This window comes from Copadichromis virginalis, linkage group LG13 (assembly GCF_057382275.1).
Source record: "Copadichromis virginalis isolate Kocher_CV1m ecotype Utaka linkage group LG13, C_Virginalis_male_GT1.1, whole genome shotgun sequence".
Classification (NCBI taxonomy): Eukaryota; Metazoa; Chordata; class Actinopteri; order Cichliformes; family Cichlidae; genus Copadichromis; species Copadichromis virginalis.
In genome coordinates, this window is record NC_140630.1 from 10,599,062 (window position 1) to 10,624,378 (window position 25,317).

At 39.8% G+C, this 25,317-nt stretch overlaps 1 protein-coding gene across 7 annotated transcripts in view; it reads right to left on the reverse strand.

Moving 5' to 3' along the window:
* Positions 1–25,317, reverse strand: part of ccdc88ab (coiled-coil and HOOK domain protein 88ab) — a 68,799-nt gene that overhangs the window by 37,264 nt on the left and 6,218 nt on the right. For all 7 annotated transcript variants that reach the window (XR_014923546.1, XM_085477211.1, XM_085477212.1 and 4 more), the window contains exons 3-4: positions 19,837–19,945; positions 1,742–1,811 (exon numbers count right to left, since the gene is read on the reverse strand). Coding sequence is in view for 6 of the 7 variants with exons in the window: in XM_085477211.1 (XP_085333337.1) it covers positions 1,742–1,811; positions 19,837–19,945 (179 nt within the window). In the remaining variant the exon portion in view is untranslated. The remainder of the gene's footprint in view (positions 1–1,741; positions 1,812–19,836; positions 19,946–25,317) is intronic.

Here is a 25,317-nt window from a genome sequence, read left to right on the forward strand (position 1 = left end):
CACTACTTGCATGCACAAGGGAGTGTTTGTCTGTGCATATAACCCTGCATGTTTATGCAAGGGGAACTAGGGTTAAACCAGAGCCTTGAGGGGGGTACTACAGTGCATTCCCACTGTTCACTGTTGTGAAGACACCCCTCCCCCATCCACCAAACACACATGCATGCACTCACACACATGGAGAGCTGTCCCCTGCCCCCCCTAATGGGAGCATAATAAAAGCCACATGGCCAATGACTTTCAGCTGGCAGTCACTGAGCCAGCAGCCAAGCTCCACAGCTAGCACTGGTCTGACTGGCTGCTGCCTTGCTGAGTGATTATCTGATGAGCTACAAGGTAAAAAGCACTAGATGAGTGAAGTCTTCCTGCTTGGTCTGGCCCACTTACATGGAGCTTCACTCCACTCGTGCAATGGGTCGACCTCGGTATCCTCTTAATATTTCCTTCAGGACTTCTAAAGGCTGCTGCGTGAGGCTGTGAAAGACTGCCAAGGTGCTGTGAAAATGGCAGTGATGTATTCAAACAAACAGACAGGGGCTGACAAGGATTAATAAACACCAAATAAAAGCAATTATGAAATCTGGTGCCAGTGATCCATACACAAAAGTATTCACTACTTGCAGCCTCTTATTGTTCATTTATTTACCTTTCATGCTAGTAGGGGCATATGAGAATTAAAAAGGGTAATTGTGACCACTAAAGAGTGCTGAAAACCCAAAAATAACAAACTGCTGTGATGAACGTATGATAAGGCAGCTGGGGGAGGATGGGTATTTAAAAAGGTACAGATCTTTCAGCAACATCTGTGACCTGAGCCTGGAAACAATACACTGAAGAGCTCATGATTAAAGTTGCAGACATCTACACAAAAGCTCTGAACCTTTGTGTGGATACTGTTTTCCCAAAGTAGAGCAACCAATCCAATGATCTTTTGTGTGTCTACTGATCTACACTGGCTGAACCCCCTCCAAATTATATATTTTAATACAGATGTATTTCTGCAACCACTACGGCATACTCTTAAATGATGACCTGCTGTTAGTTATCTTCTCCTCAGTGGCTTACTTAAGTTCATGCTGGAGTATCAAGTTGGCACTTAGGGCTGGACAAGTCAAGCTACATAAAATATTATCATGGTGTTCGAACACTTGACTCTGCACGATTGTTGCTTTTAAGGCGACTAAGACGTATTAAGTTGCATAGCTGGGAGCACCAGGTCAAAGCCTTGATGCCAAGGGGTTAAATGAATTTAACACTTTGGGTAATAGAACTCTACAGATGTGGCCGTGGGCGACTTGCTTGTGGTGGAAAATGTGTGTACAAGTTTTCACAACGCTTTCTGAGAATAGAGCTGCAGAAAGATTGTGAAACCTATAATTGGTCCACTTCACATCGCTGCAAAAATATGATCAACATTTTTCATTTTCTGCTGTTAAGTTTCGATTCAGCGTGGGTTATGAATGACATTTAACAGCTCGTTATTGTGCAGAAAAAGAAAATAAAGGCACCAAAGAGAAAGCACACATGAAACATCAAAGCACTGGATAATTTTAACAGGATTAAATTTGCATTCTGATGAAGTTTGGGGAGCTCTGCAATGTTGAATGTCCTCTTAGTGAACTGCCTGCAATGCACTTACTACCAGTGCCACTCAGCTAGAGTCAAGTTAAAACCGGCACAGGACGGGTCAGACCGTCAGTCTGTATAATGAAGACGTACTGTTTAGTACGCTGGCACTTACCAGAGAGGGGGTTCCGGCCCAGTATCAGCACATTTGGTAAAGGCATCATCACCAGCTGTTGGAGACACTCCTGTCACACAAAGAAAGAAAAAAAAATGTTCAGCAAGGGAGCGCAATGTCAAATATTTATTTTTAAAAAAAGAATTATGGAAAAGAAATCGAAGCAACTAAATCTAAACCAAGCCCAAATGTGACTTTAATTTGCCAGAGTTCTTGATTATTGGACTCTAAATAGCTTTAGTAGCGCTACATACGTCTATCAGAGGATACTACCATCCAAGATTATCTTTTTTTTTAGCATTGATTGTTTATCAATACATGGCTACATAGCAATAATTGAAATATTACAAGTATGATGCTCAGAGATTTGACAGTGTGGAAGTAGGAAGGTGAGATCCTTCCAAAGAAAGACAATTCTTAAATTTTTAAGAGTTACACACTGGGTGAGGCCAGATAAATCAATAGTATCTGGCTAACCATGAGATTTCGTGCATTGGTAGTGACTGCATATGTGAGATGATGCAAGTGGCAGTGGTGTGCATGTGGGTTAAATAGCTGGTGTGGTTTATGCCGCAGGGCCCTCTACATTCACATTTCAATCATCATAACCAAAATGAAACCAAACCAACAAATTACACTCAGGTAGACAAATGCACCAATGTGTACATCTGCACATACTGACAATGTTGGTGTTGATGCTTTCATTTTAGTCAAATTAAAGGTGCGGCAATGGTACAAAAACAGCTAGAAACAAATGACTTCAAATCATCATAAAAATAAGATGTCTAATGCCATTTAAAAGGCTATATAAATTTCCTTTTAGAGGTCCACAACCATAAATAGATCATTTTTCACCCAAACTTTACATTGCTGCTCTCTCTCTGTATGCAACTCTATTCTAGACACAGTGTCTTTCAGACCACCTTTCAGAAAAGTTCTGTTTGCCTTGCATGGTTGGAACAAACAATAAGACAAAAGACTACTGTTGGCTAACCGTAAACCTCATGAGAACACGAGTAGCCATCAGCCAGTGGAGCCAGAACCAGAATCAGGCAAACAACGAGAACCTGCAACAGAAGACACTGTTTGGATGCCCTTACCATTTTCTCAAAGACCCGCACTGCAGCAAAAAAAGGCAACATGGAAACAAACCAACTCCCTCCCAGTCCTTGTTTACTGGTTTAAAATTGGTCTTAAAGTTTCCCCAGTTTCTGCCCCTTGCTGTTAAAATGTTGACATAACTTTGGCCTCTGGGCATATAATTATACCCACATTAGCCATGTAACAAAACAGCACAGAGTATTTTCCTGGTAGTGGTGTGGAAATCTTACTATAATACATGAAATCTGTCTTTTTCTACCAGCTCCTCCTGGACCAGTGGCTGAGCAACAAATCTGGCACGTGAGAACTTTAGTATTTCTGCACCTAAAACGCCTGATGAAAGCACCCTATTATTTTAAATTAATGACAACATCATTTATATCCACAAATGACATATGATGTGATGACGCCATCATGGTGCCAATCAACCACCAAGCAGCAGACTAAAATTACCTATTTTCATCATATAAACAGCATCTACCAGCCCTATTTTTTGTGATCAAGTATATCAGTTTGGACGAAGCATGAAGAGGTAAAAATAATAGTATAGCCTGGGCTTGTAGTAGTAAGGAGTCATCAATGTCTGGCATTTAACCAAGACTTGAAGGTGCAGCCTGAGCTACTGTAAAAGAATAAAAATGTTGGTCTGTAGGGTGCTTGTTCTCTGCCGGAGGTCATTAGGCAAATGTATTACCCGGCGATACAGACAAACAAAACAAAAAGCTGGACCCCAACAAGGTGTTTCAGACACCTAATAACAACTAGTATTTTCTGAAGGGCTTGACATGGGCTTTGTAACTTCTGCAGATATTACACATGCACAAAAAGGAAAAAACACAATAAATGAAAGTGGACAAGATAGGCAAAAGGTAAAATATGGCCTCCTTAAAAAAGGGAAAGAAAGGAAAGAAAAGAAAAACAGCAAACTGCCATAAAGCAACATCTGTAAAATTCAGAAAGTTCCAGCTAACCATCTGGTAGAAACTGTACACAGCTAACTGCCACAGTGTTCATGGTCTAAACTTTTAGAGCAGTATAAACCAACCCTAAACCACATGTCTGATTGCAAAGGAAGAGATGGGTTCTTTAAATAGAATATACATAAAGGTCAGCTAACTTGAATATTTCATACTTACCTGATGGCAGAGAACAACTTGAACTCATCTGACCTGACAGTCGACTATTCTGTGCAGTGCACTGCTGCAGTCATGACAACGAGGCTTATATTAGTAAAGGGTTTTGCAGAAGTTCTGCGTGTGCAGTAATTAACTGCTCTATACATACTCTGTGACCTCACCGTAGAAGGAGAAAAAAAAAACGAAAAAAAAAAAACTGACATCACTTGGTGGTGGCTGGCTAAAAATTGAACCACATCTGTTGCTGCTTTGAAACATTTCCAAAATAATCAACCAGCTACATTCAGCTGATGAATTCAAAACTGTATCCCTGTATAACTTAGGGAACTACACAATAGGATATAATAGGAACTAAAAAACTACAACTTTTGGCCAATTTCACGTTTTCATTAATAGGCTCTCTTTACTGAGATATATGAAAATATGCATATATTTATGTACACACAAGAAATTTCTAGATTTGCTTCAAAATCTCAGTGCAGCTTTTCCCATCTCCATATAACTGTTTGTACACATGGCTGCAGTTTGAGAAACATGTATGGGCCAGTATATTTTTCATGTCAAAGGAAATTTAAGGAATTTAAGGAAATGTAAGTTGCAAACACAATTTCAGCACTATTATCCTTATCAGAGTCCTGCAGCAGAAGCAGCAGCTCTGACAACCTTTGTCAGCTGTTTGGATTGATGAAGAGAGAGAGAACCGCCGGTTCACACAGGAAGGTATACAGAGGATGGGGTGACAGATGTTCAGTGCATTTCTCACATCTGGTTTTAAACAGATAGCCGCATAGTCTGAAAGACTGACAAATAACGAGCTATAACAAAAAGCTAGGGCTGTGCAAATAATTATATTTAATTATGATTTTCCATTGTTTGCTAAGGGTGCAATAATTCATAATTAAGATACAAATGACAATAATATATCAGTTTTGTCTTCATGTAGTGTCGTACCCATGTGGATACCTGTGTTTAAGGATTGGTCAGATAATGAGTGGACTGGAAATATATCAGAGTAAACACGTTTATTGCCAAAATTGTTATTTTGCCCTCCCATCCCCTCTAAAGGAAAACTGAAGTAAAATGTTAAACGGTAGCTTTGGAAAATTGTTACAACCTTAACGACGAACATGAACAAAAACTTTTTTTCCCCCCTCCACTGTGAAGTTTATTTTGAGCCAAGAAAGGAAGCCTTTAATTAGAGGACACAAACCTGCAGAAAAATCATTAATACTTCAACTGAGTTAATGGATGATGTTCCTTAAGTTGAATATACGACCAAAATAATTGTGATTTTGATTTTTGGCTGTCATCAAATAGCACTACAACATGGTTCACATGGTCTTAGTTTGTTGTTGTCTTTTTTTAGACTGTAATATTTTAGTTGAAGAACGTTAGACTCACCAAATTTCCTTTAATAATTTGATAACAGAAATGATGCACAGAGACGCTTCACTAAAATGGGGTAAAGGTGAGAGTAGGGGGGGGTCGCAGTAACAGGCAGTAATGGTTATTAGGTCCGAAGCGTGGTTGCCATGGTTTCATCCCAGTGGTGATAACAGCAGTGACCCTAGCTGCTATGTCTCTCTTCCTCTGTCTACACTGGTGTCTGAGCATGCACGGAGGAACGAAAGGAGTCATCATACATTTCCAAAGCAATTTCCAGAAAAGCTTACATATAATTTGCATTTCTGAAATTATAACTTCAAGTGCTTTTTGTAAAGAGCAATAAATGTTATAGCATTTTACAAGTAAATACTTAGCAATAAACAAATGTGGTAATGGCAAATACAACACTGATAACAATGACAAAATGGAGCGATAACAGTGACCAATGTCTGGCTGTTCCAGGCCGAAGCGATCAAACGGCCATAACGTCTGAAGGCTGAGACAGATTGACTCAACAAGCGTCAGACAGAATAATCAGCGTATCTCAGACGCCCACAGTTGGCATCTCACAGAGAGGCATTTGGTGTGTCTGACAGCCAATTCACCATGTAGAACTCATGACAGCCGCTTTGGGTGAAATTCATCTGATTTTAAAGGGCAAAAATAGAAGCCAAAATATGCTAAAGGAAACTAAAGAGCCTGGAGTCACCGTCTAAAATTTGGGGAAATTTTCAGCACTCTGCTTTATTATCTCTTTGGTATTCAGAGTGAATAAGCGCACACAGAGAGCTACACTTCAGACTCACTCCATTGCTGTTTAATATAGTACCACAAGTTCAGCCTGGGGAAAAATATTTTTGCCTTTGCTGCTGTGGAAACCAGACAAGTTTTAAACATTTGTGCCTTTTTGATGGTAAAACACCAGCAGAACATGATTTTTATAAGGTCAACTGAGCATTTGAGAGTACTAAATAAATAAACAAAGAAGTCATTTACTAGATTGACACAAACACACTTCTTTTCCTACAACCACCTGTCCCACTGCTGACCGCTGCTCCTCATCCATTCATGGTCACACCTGTCCCCTTCCATGCTAGCATGTGTTCGCCTTGCAAGCTCTGTTTTCTCACACTCTCATTTCATGACAACCATATAATGACAACTGAGTTTAGTGCTTTATGTTCACACTTCAAGTATAGCTTTTCATTTGCAAAGGCAAACTTTCACTTTTCAAAGACCTGGATTTATATAATCATTTTGTTACTTTAATTTATTAGAATGTTTCCACTGATCATTTGTAAACATAAATAACTATGGAGAAATAGATATTATAAAACAGTCTCAGGGCTCGCAAAAATCGCTAGCCCGACGTCCCGGAGCTAGCGATATCTCCGGTCGGGCGACCAAAATCTATCTCAGCCCCGCCCGTTGGGTTATCATATAGCTATATTAATTATGCTATATTAATTATGTCATTAATTTGCAGCTTCTATGGCATAAAACCAGCTAATACTGATGGATTTGTCTGGGTGCATGACCTTTGTCATAGTCTGATACTCTTCTTCATGACCCATGTTGTGATTTGGCACTACAGCTGATTCATTCACTGATTCATCACCCAACTTCCTCTTCTGCTTTGTTAAAGACTTTACAAAAGAATGAACTACACCGTGGACAGTTTTTCCTTCTGTTCTTCCCCCACTGACACTGAAGAACACTTCGTAGTCTTTGATCTTGTGATATGTCTGGGTGTTAGCTTGGAGCTTTGTCAAAAAAAACTCAAGACAGCATGCACTACATCTCTTTAGTAACAAGTCTGCAACTGACTTTATAACTTAGAAGAAAAAAAATATAAGACTGTAGCTTGACAGCATTCACGCAGACTAAATGTGTGGGAAATGTTCACAGTATAACATCATGGCGCAGTCACAGCTTCATATATTTTACCCAGACTGTGGGAGGGAGGTGTAGGGTATGTAGACTATAGGTTTCTGACAAGGTATAGGTGTTATAGGTAAGATCAGGTCCAGCACTTTCAAGTATGGTGCTATTTAAATTGACTTTTTTCCCTTCAAGAGCATGAGTAATAGCATGCTTTGAGGATTAATTAGAGGCGAATAATAAAAACTAAACTACAGTAGCCTAATATGCATCTTGGATTAGCTGGCAAAGGCTTAGCTCACATACATAAAACATGATGGACATTGCAGGAGAGAGACCAGCCATCACACTGAGCATGTCATGGCAATGTGCTACAAACACCAAGGGATGCATGTGCACACACACTTACTGTCATACAGATTTCAAGTGGAAAGCCTTCAGTGCTTTATCCGAACTGTGACAGCAGAAATGTCCTTAGCCAAGTCAATATGACAGCCTCCAATACTACAAATGTCTAATCATTTCCATTTCACACATGGGGGATGTGGAATAGCCAATCATTAAACTAAATTTAAAAAAAGAAAAAAAAAAAAAGAGACGTTATTCAGACATTGAGAGGCATGTGTGATGAGCAAGGGGGGAAATGAGGAGAGAATGGGGAAAATGGCAAAGATGGAGAAATGAAAGAAAGAGAGCTACAGCTTTGATTCCATCACTTTTCACTCCAGGCACGCAGTGCTGGGCTCCTCCTCCTCCTCTTTTCTCATCTTTCTTTACCCCACCATCCCCCTATCCTGACACTATATTGCTGTATTATTGATTCCATGAGGATCCACAGCTCCTCAACACTGGCTGCTCTTGCATCCTACAGAGACATTTAGACAGGTTGCTAAAATGAGGTACAGGTTAAGTGGAAGCTTATCCACACACCCACCCCCATATATCCACCCAAACCTTGGAATATATTCCCTCAACATGTTCTCTCTGCACACACAGCTGTCATCATGTAGTATGTGTGAACAAAAAGTGGAAATACTTAAAAACATATTGCACTTCCTCTTTCCCTTTGTATTATTGAGCCATTTCCTCTGATAGGCGAAGCAAAAACATCCTCAATTGAAACGTAAGATAAACCCAAAGCATGTACAATAGAATACATTAAGAAAATTGCAAGGCAGATGATCATTTTGAGATCTGCAGACATCTCTATTGTCTAAGGCTCAAGGTCAGTGAATGGACGTGCTGAGAATGGAGATAATCTTCTTGCAGATGAGATTTGCACCTCGAGCTGCGAAAACCATGCGAAAATTAATACACATTACAGTATGTGTGCAAGTTTGCTGTGTGTTCAGTGTTGTCCATAGAGAGGTCATAAGCTGGCTGTGCTTTGGTCACACAGGACTGCTCTTTGTTAAGGTAGCCCTCTCAACACTCACACCTTCCATCTCTCCACCCAAGCACAAGTTCCGCTACCGGCAGAGCTTTAACAGGGGACTAATTGTGCAGTATGTGTGTGCTTGTACACATGCTGCCTGAGCCCTGAAAGCTTGAATCACACCCATTCTGCTGAGTGGAGTGTTACCATAGAAATGAGGAGATTGATTTATTCTCCCCATGCTCAAGAGTCTGAAGCATGTGGTACAGTAAATGTTCAGGAGCAGGCGTACACACACACCTCTGCAGAGAAAAACTGCAGAGATTATGAACTTGAAAAGGTTACAGCCAACAACAATGGGAAGGACCATGCTTCCGCTTTCTCTCCTATCTATCGCACACACACCAAGCACTTTAAACGCCAGATCACACGACATCCCCACTGACTAAATCAATGCAGGAAAAGCTTTTCCTGTTGTTCAATGTGGTAAAGCCATTTTTACACTCATTTGAATTCATCCAGTGACATATTAAGGTTTCCTCTTTAAGTCTAAATGATCACCTTATTACAGCTTAAACTGATGGAAAACTTATTACAGCAGTGGTCCTGGGTATGTATACATATCACACTGTTACATAGCTACATAGTAACTGCAAAGTCCTCTGAAAACCCTATGCTGTAACCTTTGGTGTAACCTAATGTAGACCTCCCCAGAAGTGCAATGACATGTCAGGTAGTTACATCAGTGCGTTCATTACCGTCGATTCTTCCAGTGTATTTCTGGCTTCTAGTTTTTGAATTTATCAGTGAGAGAATAGCAATAATAGCCTCAATATAAGGAATAATATTAATAGCATTCACATAAGAACTCGAAAATGTCAGCAAATTCCTAGATGGAGAATGCGCCAACTACAGGATTAGACATGACGGGTCAAATGAAATGGAGGGACCTATATAGGAACCTTACATAGGTTGCGTCTAAATCAGGCCTTACCCTACAGTCGCTTTTGGGGAGAAGGTGAAGTTTCTCTGTAGCAAGTCAAACTATTGATGGGACTCTGGAAACCATCAAGCTTTCTAGCTTAAATCATCTGCAGTCAGGTAAATGTAACTGTGTGTCATTAGCAATGTTAAAGAATAACACAGCTTTTCTTGATAAGTTGACCTGGTGGTAAAAATTTAAACAGTAACAGTCTCACGGCTGTCGACCAGGGAAGACCGCATGAGATAAAGCTGGAGCTAAAATTCCCAAGACAAACAGGAAGTCACATCCATCCATCAAGGTATGATAAAAATCCAGACTAATGCATTTTGCAGTCATTTATAAGGCCGGTTTATTCATAGTTTATCTCTGCTGCTGTCACCGTGTGTGAGAGATGAATGAGTTAGCAAGGGAGGAAGTAGATACAGAAAGAAAGAAAGGAAGACAAGTTACTTTCAACACACACGTTTTAATAATAATAAAATAGCTGCATGAATTACACCTCATGTACCATGGCTCACTCTTCACTGCTCTGGCCACGTTTGAATAAAGTCAGCAATGTTTCATATCTCATGTCTGTAAGAGGCCTAAAAGAGCTGTAGGTACACTTAAGGGGTTTGCACAAGAGAACAAGGGGCAAGCCAACATAATTCTGTGAGCTTATTGGTCAAAGTAATATTTTAAGAGGAGAACAAAAATAAACTTTGATGGTCTCAGAGAAACTAACAAGTGAACAGCTTACCTGAACTGACAGCTTATCAAACTGAGTAAAAATCCACAAAAAAGGTTTGAGAATTATTTTTTAAATGAACACTTTATTAAAATTACTTTACTACTATTGTCAGTGGAGCCTTGCAGAAAGTGGTTACAAGCAAAAACAACTGAATTTTAGGAAAGAAATAAAAATCAAGAGTCACTCTTGGCAATAAAAACTACCATGAAAAGAGCAGCAGTGAGGGTCCACTGATAGCCAGATGGACAGATCATCATTTACATGAAGAGGAGTAGGCAAATGCACCATTAGTGCCCAGTTCCTTTGTTCATTGCTGGTATCCATCAGCTAGAGTGCTTTTAACAAGAGAGCCCCGAGGCAGAACGAGTGAACGGGTTGATCCTGCTGCTTGTCTCAAAGGTGTTGGCAGGTGGGCTGGGGAAGCCCTGCCCCACCACCCACTATCCAGTCATCCCTAGGGCTGTGCTTTACACTGACTGGAAAACTTTGTCTGATGCTACAGACGTCTTTGTAGTAATTATTGCTCTCTTTAATGCATAATTCAAATTAGCTTGGTTGTTTCTGTTGTCAATTCTGTAATGTGCTAAACCGTTTTGGAGCAGTAAATCTGAGTGGTTGTGTAAATGTGTTGCTGAAAATTGAATTTTTGGAGATTTCAAAGACACAGTGGGCTTTTTCTGCATTTATGTTTGAGAAAAGTGCAACTGTTCACTGACGCTTCCAATAAAATGTCACTCTTATCTTCAGTAAGTCCATAACAGAGACATAGCAGACATGCCTTAGTTCAGTAATAGAAAAAGAAGAACCTAGCTCTTAGCTTCCCCTTAAAAACAACATCTATAAATATCTCCCTTTTGGCATACAGGAACTGTCTCTGCATTTAACTGCCACAAATTCCTGTTATGCTTTATCTTACTAGGCACATCCACAAACACTTGCAGATCAATGTGCACGCAGAGGAGCAGAGGCAAGCTAATGTTCAGTTCCCACTGAAGGCTGTGATTATTTGGTGTGAACGGTGAGAGGTTCTGGGTTTAAAATGGAACAACACTTAATACCAACCTTCATAAAATCTGAAGAAAAAAAAAGTGAGTTCGTTTACTGACTCATGCATCTCACAATATAGATTTGTTTACAGTAAGCAGCCAACCAGAAAGCCAGTGGCAAAAGGTGACACATGGATGACATTCACTACAATATTTCTTTGACATTCTTTGACGTTTGACATTACTCAGAAAACCATCAACATGAAAGTGAAACCAGAAATTCAAACTTTTATTTATTTTTGAGTATCCTCAAGTTAAAATAACAGTTTCTGGCACAATTTCGTGTAGCTCACTGCTCAGACTGTCCCATATTTATAAAACTGAAATTTCTACTGTATTCAGTGAATGGCAGGAACTTTTCTGTTATTTGCTGTTTTTTTGTTACCCATCTACTGTGGAGTATAATTTTATTTCAAAGTTAAAAGTCCAAAAATGTATGCCTTCCCTTATATTTCAAAAAGCTGTTCAGCAGGTAGGATTAAGTCTTTGCCAGGCCGATTCTGGCCCCTGGGATTTACGTTGGCCTCTGCACCTTTTCTCAGAAAAGTAATAATACCGGGTTTTGCAAACCCGAGACAACTGCCAGCTTCAATTTGACAGTTTGGGGCCATGTGTCAAGTACAGTCAATTTGCTTTTGAAACGATTGTTTTGAAGACAGGAACCTGGGGCCCGTTCTTCGTACCTCGCTAAGTAGGTTAGCCGGATTAGATTGTTGACGATTTCGCGTGATCCTGGATCAGTCGGTTCCCCGAAGCTCATCCGGGACTTGCTGTCATAGCAACAGAGCCGTAAGCGTAAACCTGCTCGGGAGCAGGTTTACTTTATGTAAACAGGATTAGATCGCGGCCACTCAGGTATGTCCGCGTCATTCATACGAAAGCAACAGCGATATTCCACCACTGTTTCACCATAAATAAATAACATCAATGTAACTAAAGATAATGCAGCACTTGATCCTTTTATTGATTTCACACAGATACATACAGGTCATTTCCTAAAAAAGGGAAATGTACTATTAACATTCTATTACATGTATGTGATTATTACAGATGTAATTCATATTTCAGAGTAGCAATTGTAAATTACTTCGTGTAATCAAGATGAGAGACCACGGCTATAAAAGCGAAGGTGGATTTGGGAAGTCTGTCGCAGTCATATCCTGTCCGTTTACGCGAGCAACCCATTGCGGAAGGTGCAAGATTGATAAGGAGAGTCCTCAGAATTCAGCGTATATTGCGGGACAGACAGGATCCTTTAGCTCAGCGCGACAGTGTGCTCATAGAGAGATATCGATTTTCCCGTGAGGGTATTATTCACTTAACCAACTTGTTGACGAGGGGGTGCAGGACCACCACCTGTCTTTTTTTTTGCTCTGCCCTTTTCTTGGTTGCTGTTATGAACAAACAAACAGATTATTTCAGGGTCTCTTTCCAAGAGACGAAAAGCAATATAAGTGATAAATATTACCATTCTGTAGAATATTCTTATATTTCACTTTTACTTGTTCCCATGTTCTAGTGGGTCCTGTTGTGGCTCTAATGTGAAAGGGGATATAATATAACATATTATAATATAATATAATGTAATATAATATTGGATAATATGGTGTGATATGATAAATCTACCCTACCGCCTACTGGTGTTGGCCAGAGGGGCCGATGGCGCAATATGGCAGCCTGGCTTCTGTCAGTCTGCCCCAGGGCAGCTGTGGCTACAACCGTAGCTGCCTCCACCAGTGTGTGAATGTGAGAGTGAATGAATAGTGGCATTGTAAAGCGCTTTGGGTGCCTTGAAAAGCGCTATATAAATCCAATCCATTATCATTATTATTATTATTGAATTACTTACGAGTTTGATTTGTCAGCAACTTTCTGCCAGCCCTCTCTCCTTGCTTTTGCAGCCTTTGCAGTGTTCTCTTGCGTTTTAATTAAACTCTGAAACTCCTGAAATCCCTCAATCAAGAGTTCTTGCTCTGCTGCCGGAAAATACCGAGCACGCCCCTTCGACATTTTCGCCGACCAATCAGCGGGTTGCCGATCAATGTTTCTACTATCGATGCGTAGCCCCTTTTACGACACCCAGTGATGTCACATTCCTGCGTCCAGCTGTAGTAATCGTCAACAGCAGGTGTGTTCGGGGAACCGGATTAGCGAGCTCACGGTTAGCGCGATGATTTGATCTTGGATGTGTCATTTGATCTTGGATGTAGTAAGCGACGTACGAAGAACGGGCCCCAGGTCTGCAACATCTGCAATCTGTGTTTATAAACAGTGTTTTGATATAGCAAAATAACCAGAATCCAACCAACTAGCAACCACTTTTCTGTGAAAAGAAACACTATGCAAAAGAGTTGTGCTCGTTGGTGATTCACACTGTCGGCATTCATAAATAAGACGACAATGTTTTGCAAACAGTTGCTAATCTATCCAAGCGTGACTGCAGTTGAGGACCACAACTATCTGCAGATCACTTGCTTCCTACCAGGCAACCTGTGCCATCAGCTTGCGATCATTGCCATTTTATTTTTACTCCAGTGTGCTGAGCCATAAGACAATGACTGCCCCCTTCCTCCAGTCTATTCACGTCTTTTCTCATTTTCCTAACTCTGACAACCTCTATAGACAAATTGTTCTAAATTCTTCTGCCCTTTTTCAATATAAGTATGAGCATTTTTCAATATTTATTAGCTCCAAAGCCAACATAACCACCTCAGTGTTGCACGTGACTGCAGAGAAAGGTAAACACCAACAATATCCATTACAGTGTAACCTCCAAGGGATTCAGTGATATAAATCAAGCTTTTAAGTTCTTATTTGTATAGTCAGGTAATCTGATTAGCGACTTAATCAGGCTGTCTGGCATCTGTCAGTTTTTGAGACTCTTCAATTGTCTTTGCTTTAACCAAGTTATTGTTTTGGGAACAGAATAAAAAAAAGATAGTTTATTTCATGATTTGAGCCAGACAGATCAATATGAATCAACTCCAAACCTTATTATATATGCCTAGAGTGATGTATGACTGACTGCTACCTGTGTAAGAGTTCAAAAACTGAGCTATTAAACTATTATAATCTACAGGACTTATTCAGAATAGCCAGCATGTGAGTCTGCATGACAAAGCACATTTAGCCTGCAGCTACAAGCACATGCCCTAATAAACTGATTTACTCATGACTGATGCTGAAAGGACTGTGTGAGTAAGTTCAGACTTGGTGAAAATATACAAATACAGTACAATTTCTAGCAGAAAGCAATAAAACATAATCAGTATCTTGAGGCAAAGGCTACAACAAGAAAGATGCAAACATTATCCATCTGTGAAGTCAAGCCAGCCACACAATTTCAAAGGTTTCACCCTTATGCTTTCTCAGGTTTAGCTGATGGATAAAAGATCTGAAGCTTGGATTACAAATTCAAACACCAAATGCTCTTTTGAAACAACAGCAAAGAGAAAATGTGAAATAAAGGGTTTGAAAGGACTTTAGAACTGCTGCTCGCTGGTAAAGTGCTTACAGATCACCGTTAAACATGCAACGTTATCGTGAATTAGTCTGCAAAAAAAAAACCCAAAAAAAAAAAAACCTTGCAGAGCTTTGGGGCCAGGCACACTCTGCATCAATGGTGTCCTCTGTTACTCTTTAAAGAGTCAAAACAGAGCTCCCAGCCTTTAAACCACACCCCAAACCAAAGCAGAGGCAAACAGGGGACAAAAACACTCTTATTTTCAAATGTAACGTCTAAAACTCAAAGGATAGAAGCAAAATGTTGCTGTGCACTAAATAAAGTAAATCAATGCAAGTTGCAATAATTTGTGTGCCATTTATACATTTTTATGAAAAACTACAAAAGTATATACACTTTCCTAACTTGAGGGAAAAAAAATTATAATCCCTTCCATCAGTTTGAATGATTACGTTCGACTATGAATGACACCACATGGTGTCTGAGCCAGAGTTTCATAAACCAGGACAAAGGGATTCACTTAGCTTTGAGAAAAGTACATGCACAAAGACTTCAGTTCAGCTGAAGGCTCCATCTTACATCCCACTTAAGAATGCCAAACCAAGGCCACTAAATTAAAAAGGAGGCCTGGCCTATATTTGGACTGACCATCAGTGCAATGGAAAAGTCAGTGGACTCTGTACCAGGAAACTTGATATTCTACTCAAAAGCAATGCAATAATTACCAGAATGAAAATTTCCACCCCTTGCTTACTTGTGTTGCAATCACCATGTCTGCTTCTTCACAACATTAAATTCACATGAAAAGGCACACACACACACACACACGCTCAACCTTGATATGTTCACCAGATTCTAAAAATCAAAGCCTGAAGCCCGTCTAGACATCAACCTCCTCCTACAGAATCTACTTTACCAGAACAATAACCGAGACAAAGACTCACAAATATGACACGACACTGAAAGACAACCCTCATACTCAAACACAGCCCAAGACAGGGATACTTTGAAATGAAAGCCGTTATTACTGAATTTCTTGTTTGCCTGCTCACTTCTCGCAGCTTCTACACACACGCTCCTAGGATTACATCTCCTAGAGGCAAAGGGATGAGGAAAGGGACAAAGGAAAATCCCAGGTATGCAACTGCCTGCTATCAAAAAAGTTAATAACTGCATTTCTCTTGACACGAGGAGATTATTAAATTTGAACCCTTGCTGACTGACCAAATAAAGTCCTTCCCTCCTCCTTCCTCCCGGACATGTGCTGCTGTGCTGCTTATAAAGACGACAGCACAGTCACCGGGGCACGTCTGTTTAAAAAGCTTCTCTGAACTGCCTTGAGTTCTTGTTGCTGAATTACTCAGAGTTCCTCCAATGCTCCACTACACAGACTCAAAGATCAAGATCAATTTATTGAATCGTAGGAAGCAGCCAAGCATGCTGCATCCTCGTCCAAAGTGCTGAGTGCTGCAGTAAATATAAAGCTGCTAACACCATTAGCCTAAGACCTGAAAGGTACCATCTTCTTCCATGTGTCACTGGAAATGTGAAACCAGTAAGAGGAAATGGAAACCACAGCAAAGCCATTTATCAAAGTCATTTTCCTCCTCATTGCTCCAGAAGACTGTGGCCTAGTGCGCAAACTGTGCATGTGTGCAAATATAGTATGATCATATATATATTTATACATGGATACATATTTTGCAGGATGGCTCTGAAACTCTGCTGAGGAGCATAATCAGAAAATATGGTATACGTATGAACTGCTTTTCAATTTCTGAACAGCGCTGCAGGGGAAGAAAAGCCTAGCATGCTCAACAGGTATGACTGTTTAATCTTTAACCCACTGATTAATTTAACATCCAACGTGCTTCCCCACAGAAAGAACACATGCACACACAAACCGTTTCGCTATTATTAGAGATTGAAACAAAAAAAAGTGCTTTTCATTTTCATCTAAACAAATATAGAATTAATCTCATTCAGACTCACTATTTTTTATTAAATACAATACACACAGCCTCATAGACACTTTAGTTTTATTTCTTTTAAGCTGCTAATGAACTAAATATGAACTTCATTTAAAAAAAAAAAAAAAAAAAAAAAAAATCAAGATAACATATGTCCAAAACCACACAAATCAAAATGATTAAAATGCTCACTTAAATAGGTAATTACATCCTACACATAACCCTTCCGTTGTCAGTTAAATCCCTAATAGGTCATCATAGGGGCAGTCAGACACACAACAAGGACAGCAGGGAACTTTGAGGGATTTAAGCCTGTAGGTGGTCTCCGAGAGTCTGAGGCTGCAGACACAAGTGGCTGAACAATGGCGTGACTAGGAGGTCAAAAGAACAACACCCATACAAACAGGGATGATTAATCAAACGCCATGGCCCTACAAGAGTTGCATTGTTGCCTTACAACGTTCACGTAAAGCTAACGACCACACAGATTACACAGTACTATATACACCCAAAACAACACCCGTTTACTTACATTAGCAAGGTCTTGAACTGAATTTGTCTCATATTAGTGCAACAAATTATCCCTCACAAGTAGGCAGGGTCAGTACTTAAATCTTAAATCACAAAAAGCTAAATTTTTCAGAAAAGGATGTTTTTTTAATTAATATAAATAAGCAGGAAGCACATGCTGCATCCTGTGCTGAACACCTTGGAAAAATGACAAACCTTACTACAAATGCAACGTAAAGTAAATCAGATATCTGTATATTGTGCATGCACTCAACTAAATACATATATTTTTAATCTACCTCCCAGAAGATGGGGGCATTATTGAAGCCTAAATCCAGGATGTTAAAAAACAGGATAGATTGGGTCACTTCCAGTTAATGTCATTAACACTTCCTGTCATCTCATCATTCATTTACTCTGCTAGTCATTAATCAACCTCAGAGGAAACTGGCACACATTGATTCTATGGCACATAATTTGGCAAGTCCTTTTAAAGATGCCCACTGGAGCTTTTGTGGCCTTATAATGTAAAAGTCTGCACAACAGACTTTGCAACAGAAATTAGAAATGGCAGTTTTAATGACTAATTCTTACACAAGCCCAGCACACTCACAACCCATGAGGATACAAGTCAATCCTAAACCTGTAGTGTGGGAATTTGTGTCTATCAGGTTGACTGCTTGGCTAGATCGGCATTCCTAAACTCATTGCACTGTTGCAACAGCATGTTTGCGCACACAACTCCTGATTACCATAAACACAGTTCCAGCAACAATGTGAATCATATTCTCTGCGAATCTGTCAACCTTGCAGGTTTCACAACACACATGCATAACCGTTATAAACAATACGGAGCAGACACTGAGGAATGCTGTGGGACAGCACGCTAAACTACACAACCGTAACAGCAACCTACCATGGGGCAACTTATGCATTTGAGGTTGGGCAATAAATCAACCTGTATTACAAAACTGTTTTCCAAAGATTACAAAAAACAAAGCACCTTTAAAAACATCTTGCCACAGGAACGCTGGGTGACACTGGTAGTTTCACAGAAATGCTGATTAATGTGTTCTGTCCTTTTAGATACATGAATTTATCTCAAGTTAAAGAACATCCACTTTAAAAAACAAAAAACAAAAAAACCCCACTGAAATCAAGTAACCCTACCTCATCTTAACACCTTGAATTTAAACTGCATGATACATAAAAATACATGACTGTCATGCTCACCAGTATTTCTTGGAAACACCGGGTGTCTCAACATATGTTAAAGAATATCAAAAAGTGTTCAGACCATTTTGTGTCGTGCATTAATTCAGCTGAAAATATCATTCTATGCCAACTAAACTTTATATTATATGTGAGATACAGAGCACTGATAAGCAGAGAAAAAATGTACACTCTACCACAGAGATAGGGGAGGATTACAGATTCAAATATCTGGCATCCGCACTTGGAAGTGGGCTGCAAACCAAAGTTGTTCGACACAAATCAACCATGTGTTGTCCCACATATGCAAGCAGTCAAGAGATTATCCAGGTTGAGTATGCACAAATATATCACAGCATTAGTGGGATTTACTGCTTGTGACCAGTTCACCACACGTGTTTTCAGTTTTGTCATATGGAAGTTAGCACAGGGTCAACACTGCAATGAAATGTATTTGACGAGCAGCAGACAGTAACTCAGCAGTATACTATACTGTTGCAGTATTTGATAAAGTATTTACTAAGTGTGAGCCTTTATTTACTGATATGATCAACTGCAAAGACTGTAGATTCACAAGTAATGATTAACCATGAACGGAAACTGAAACGTATATAGACCTGATAACATGCTAAGCAGTAATCTACTTCAGTATGCGTAACTTGGTCTACTTATATCAACTTCAAACCTCTGACCAAAGTTTATAAGAGTATCTTTTAGGCAGTAAATTAGATTTCCTCATTTTTCTAGGACATTTACACAGAATGAATCAATATCAGGACAACTGCCTTATTTTTCTCACTGTCGGATGAAACTCTCTAAAATTAAGAAAATTGTTCAAGACGGAAATGGTACATAAGCAGATTTAAGTTAAAAATATATAGCAGACACTATAGACGAGTAACCACATCACTGTTTTACATTCCTGACGTCTCTTTAAATTTACTGGGCTACTTTTGACATCTGGATGGAGGCTGATACCACATCACTCACATACACATCTGCAAATACATCTCCGTTTATACAGCCAACTCTTTATGTGGCATGAGCTTGTGTGTATGCTGAGCTAAACTTGACGAGTGTGTTAACTGATACATTTTTGGTGGTGAAAGGTGGTGAAAGCCAACTCCTGTTTTAGGCATAAAGGAACATGGGGTATGTATGAAGAGCTAAATTTAAGGGATTTTGACCCTTATCACTAAATCCACACATTTTTATGACATATCTGCAATAAATAGCTCCTAACAATCACTTCAGTGTGGCTACTTTTAACTTCTGATAAAGCAAAGTAGTAAAATCTTACCTGATAGTAGGATTTAATCTGCCTGATGAGAATAGAAAGGTTCTGGATGCGCAGTGTGGAGTCATTGTTCACTTTCTTGTTGGTGCGCTGCACTGTGGCTTTGGGATTTCTGTAGGAGAAATGGAATAAGGGTTATTCAACAATCCAAGTTTGTAGCAAAGATAAATATCAGGTGAAGATTTCTTTGTTTCTAAGAATTGCCATTGTATCATTGCTTTATGTAATAGAATGGCTCTGTATATAAGCCGTAGAGTGACAGTAGACCCTTGCTTAAATAAACAGAGTGCCATAACAATGTTAAAAGAAACCACAACCAACAAAACATTAGTGGCACCAAAGTTTCAGACAGTTTCTAGGGTCCAAATTAAAGTACTAAAATTCAAAGCTCTTGAAGTATTTAAACATTTGGGTTACACCAACTGCGGGGGAAAATCACTGAGATGGGGCATAGTGGCTCTGTTGATGGGACGTGGAAAACCAGAGGGGGGGGGGGGGGGGGGGGGTGAAGCAAAATTAATCAAAATTAATTTTATAATCACTTTCAGGGAAAATGCACAAACAAGAGCTTCCTTTTGCTTACTACATGTTTTACTTCGATTTGGGGAATGTCAGAAAACATTTGATACCCACTAGGCTACACTGAGGCGTTGTATATCAGCAGTTCTGTGACATTTAACTGTGATCATTGCCTTCATGCTGCCTGCAGAGTCAAGAGGCTGTGTGCCCTCGGTGAGTGTTGCCTAAGGGATGTTAAACGGCGCATGCATCACAACTTATATTATCACAGGCGTCAACACGTTTTAAGGAGCCAAACATTCCACATCCACACAGAACCATTTCACATAGTAACTGATAGCAATCCAAACAATTTGCACATCTGTGAATGTTACCAAGCCTAATTACAAACATTCACCAATTAAGTCTACTGGTAAGATAATTAATCAGACAAATCCTTAGCAACTTGTATCCTCCCATCATTGGAAAGCCTGACATGCTGACCTGCTGTCAAGCTCAGAGTCTGCATCATTTATGGCTAATAATCTCCCAGGTTTTAACAATAAAGTTCTTTGATAGGATAAACGACACTGATTGGAGGGAGAGAAAAAAGAAGTTCAACCAGCTAGTTAGAGGTTAAAAAGATTGATACTATACAAGTCTTGTGTATTTAATGTGATATCTACTGATCCCCTGAGGGAAATTCCAGTTTCCTTGAGTCACAGAACTGAGGCGATGACAAAATGGCAGCCCTTGAGCATCTAGAGAGAAAGTCTTAATTTCACATTTGCTAATGCCAAATGCATCTATATATTGCTGTAACATTTGTCTCAAATACTTTTCATACAGTTTATTTGTTCTACATAATGAGTGTAGCTTTAGATGGGCAGCATTTCCTTCAGTAATCCCACTAAAAGTTCCACTAAAAGTCCACCCGATGAGTCAATGGTTTGCAGAAATCTTTACTTTTTTATTTATTTATTTATTTTATTACCCTTAACTTTAGTAATTGTTTTCTGTAAGACTTTATCAGTCTCTCACATTCTTGTGAAGGAATTTTGGCTCGTTCTTCTTCACAGCATTACTTCAGTTTACTCAACTGAGGCCTGCAGGCTTTCTTTTATGCACAGCTCATTAGCCGGCATACTCAGGATCACTGTCCTGTTTTTCATGACCCAATTTGGGCCAACATTTAGTTTTGGGACACATGTCACATTTAACTCTAGAATACTTGGTAAACAGAGGGGTTCACGGTCAAGTCATTCACTGCAAGCTGGCCAGAGCCAGTGGATGCAAAACAAGGCCAAATCATCACCCCTCCACTACCGTGCTTCTGATATGCTGTTCTTGATTTTACCAAACATGGTACTGTGCATTACATCTGTCCAAAGGTCATTGTTCCACACATTGTGGTTTGTTGATGCAAACCTGAGCTGTGCTGCCATGTTGTTCTGTCAACCCTTCTTAATGAGTAATGCTTGTGGTGTCCGAGACATAGCTCTGGATTTTTAGCGGTTCCTCTGTGCATTGCACAGTCTGAACTTGGAGTGAATTTCTCAGACAATCTTCCATCCCTTAAAAGATTGTGGTATTGTGTTAACAACTTCACAACTTCAATGATGAATAGACAAATGAACTGCCAAATCATCTGCTTTATTAAAAGGTGTTCACACTTGCTAATGATCAGTTTATTAATTGCAATACATCAGTAGCACCTGGATGCTCCTTACTTTCTTAATTCATATTGAAACAGTAAGGGTGTATTTAGGAGCCTCGTGAAAACTTTTTTTGCATAAGACTAAGTAAAACAGAACCACATCCGCTAAGGCCAATAGATCTCACACACACACACACACACTTATGTCACTTTAAAGTGAAATGCAATTTAACACTCATGCTAATTTAATTTTAAACCGATAATTAACCAGCTACATTTTATACTAAACTTAACTCATTTTAACAAACTTGCCACACATTAATTTTGCTGTTCCTATAGATAAAAATAATGAAATAATTTACTTAACAATATTTGAGGCAACACATTTTGATGATCCATCAAAATGATGAACCATTTCACCATTCAGCTTCCATGTGTTATAGCTATATAAAGTAAAATACCTCCTATCCTCCATAAGGGAAACATATCCAAGTAATTAAGTCGTGGTATTTTCCTTACCATCATGCCTTACACCAACAATGCCAGAGAGCAGCTCTGATTATCGTGATATGCACTTTAAACCTCAGTGTGTATGCTCCATGACCTATTTATGAGGGTCAACATGGCTGCCTTGCGCCTGAGAAGGATCCTGACTGCTTATAAATGTATGCATGCATGCATGTAGTGTGCAGCACATGTGTCGTCATGCATGTGTGTGCATGACTGCTTCTGAAACACCCAAGAATCGCAAAGGAATGTCTGTATCTGCACAGCTCATAATTTGATTACAAAGATATAATCAAGATTTATTTTTCCTGTTTAGAAGACGACGCTGAATGTCAAGGGTTGTATTTATCTTCAGCAACATTCATTCATTGGTGACTGGTTAAATCCTTTTCTTGTTTTACCACCATTACATTCTCCTTGCACTGAGCACCATTAAATATACCTCTAATAGAAACAAAACAAAGCATACTTGCTTAATACACAGTAATATAAAGACTCCAGTTATCAATTTAGACCCATTTATGAATTTATTTAGAAGTCTTGGGTTTATATGAAAAGTCTCTCTCTCAAATGGCTGCAGTGTGGATGTGTTAATTCGGCTTTTCAACAGCCTCCACCCTGAAATACTCTCTCACACACACACACACACACGGCTCTTTTTAATACCGTGCTAAACGAAGTCACATGACCTTGCCATCTCTCCCCTCCACATGCACACACAGCCCCTTTCGAGGTCCATAGTAGGGGGTCTATTTAACCCATTAATTAAAAAGCACAGAGGAAGCTGTAATCCTATCAGTGCGAGGAGGGTAATGTGGTGAACGAGGTGTGTGAGAAATACTTGGAGAAGGGGAAAAGGAAGAGAAAAAAAAATGTTGTTACTATTCATGCATTCCATCATCATCATCACGCTCAGCTGACAACATGGCAGTCACCATCTCATGACAATAACATGCAATCCACTACTCATTTCTCCTGCACAATCTCTGATGTTACTAGTCTGGGACAGGCTGACACCCCTGTGGATCAGCGGGCGACTAAATACGGGGGCTTAACAGCAGTTTAAAAAAAAAAAAAAGAAAAAAAAAAAAAAAAAAAAAAAAAAAGAAAAGAAAATCCAACTTATTGCCTCCCCCTCCCTGTTCCTGCTGATACAATAAACCTAAGACTTTAAATAGACAAACAGATTAAGGATGAACAGGCAAAGCCAGCTCAAGAGGCAGCAACACAGACAACTAGTCAGCAAGTCAGCCAGACGGCCAGTCAATAAGTCGGTTCATGGTTGCCGTCGATAGGCACTGCAGCCTTATGCAGAGCAGGCGGCCACTGGGCTTCCTCCTCTCATCTGCAAGCTTTGATTGGCTGGGTAGGTTAGAGAGTAGTGTTAGCCTATATATGACAGGCTACATTAGAGTCAACGTGGGCAGCCAGGCACATGCCCGTACACACACCAATACAGAAAGCAGCCTAAATGCACGTACACACAAAGCCCAGGCCCCATTTGGCCACGTGCTGGAGATGGAGATTGTGAGCTGTACTGTCCAAACACAGCAGTGTGTTTGTGCCTCCATGTGAGAGAGAAGACAAACATACACAGGAGGCCGGTGAAAGAAATCTGGGGGATGAGCTCTTATTAGCAGCCGTGTTAAGGCTGACGGTTTGGTTCAGGATAATTTCAGGTCGGTGTAAAGAATTAAGGCTGTCTGACACACCCTCGGTTTGTTTTTTCCACCACTCAGAAGCACAAAGAAACAGCAGAAGCCTTTAAGATGTCAAAATTTTAAACCAGTTGGTTCAAATACCACTGAGGGCATGCAACCAACCCAGTAACACAGATCTAGACCTTATATGGCTTGTAGAACTGTTAACCAACAGGCTGATAGAAAATGATACTCTTTTCTACCATTTATCCCGGCTACTTTCAGTGCGAGGGAGTATAAGTACTACTTTGAGACACTCCAAAATTACTGAGCTCCTCCCGAGTCCAAATACCCTTTGGAGGAAGCTCATATTTACCACTTGTATTTCTGTGATCTGAAGCCTCGACTTTCCTTGTCTGTGAGTAAACACGAATCCACCTGAATCTGAACGGCGTAAATTTTGTGCACACCCAGGTGCCTGCCTGTTTTTTGTCCGCAGGGAATTTACATTACAATGCACCGACGACGCATCCGCCCCAGGCAGCGCATTTCCAAGGAGGATAACAGGAATCATTGCATGCTTGTTGGGTCTCCAGCTGTCCACGTCCACAATGGAGCATAGTCAAGACTTCATTCTGTCGGACACTAATCCAATATTTGTGGACATGTAGGAATATCGGTCAAATATTAGGGAATTGATTAATGAGTAGTAAATAAATAGGATACCTTCATTAAAACATCACACTTACTATGAAAGCAAAGAAAGTTATTAACAATGATCCATACTAACAAGTCAGCTATAAAATGAGGAAATCAGCACTTATCTTTTAGATTTTGGAGTGCATCATTACACTGACTGCACTTCCAAACAGAAGCTTTGAAGTACAGTAAGCACAGGCAGGAGGTAACACATACTCTTATAAATCCAATTAATCTCAAATTAGTGAGGAATCAGACGGTGATTCTAGAGCATCATATGTCACTGCACCATTAGGTTATTTTTAACTTGGGCTGCAATGCAGATTATATTACTTTACCCCATTAGAATACTGGGAGTGCAAGATGCTGGAACAAAGTAACATCCACCACTCTTTACAGATGTGGACTGCATCCTCTTCTCTCATTCTTCACCTTTTCTCACGGAAACTGTAGTGCTTAAACACACCGAGTTCTCATCGCCCC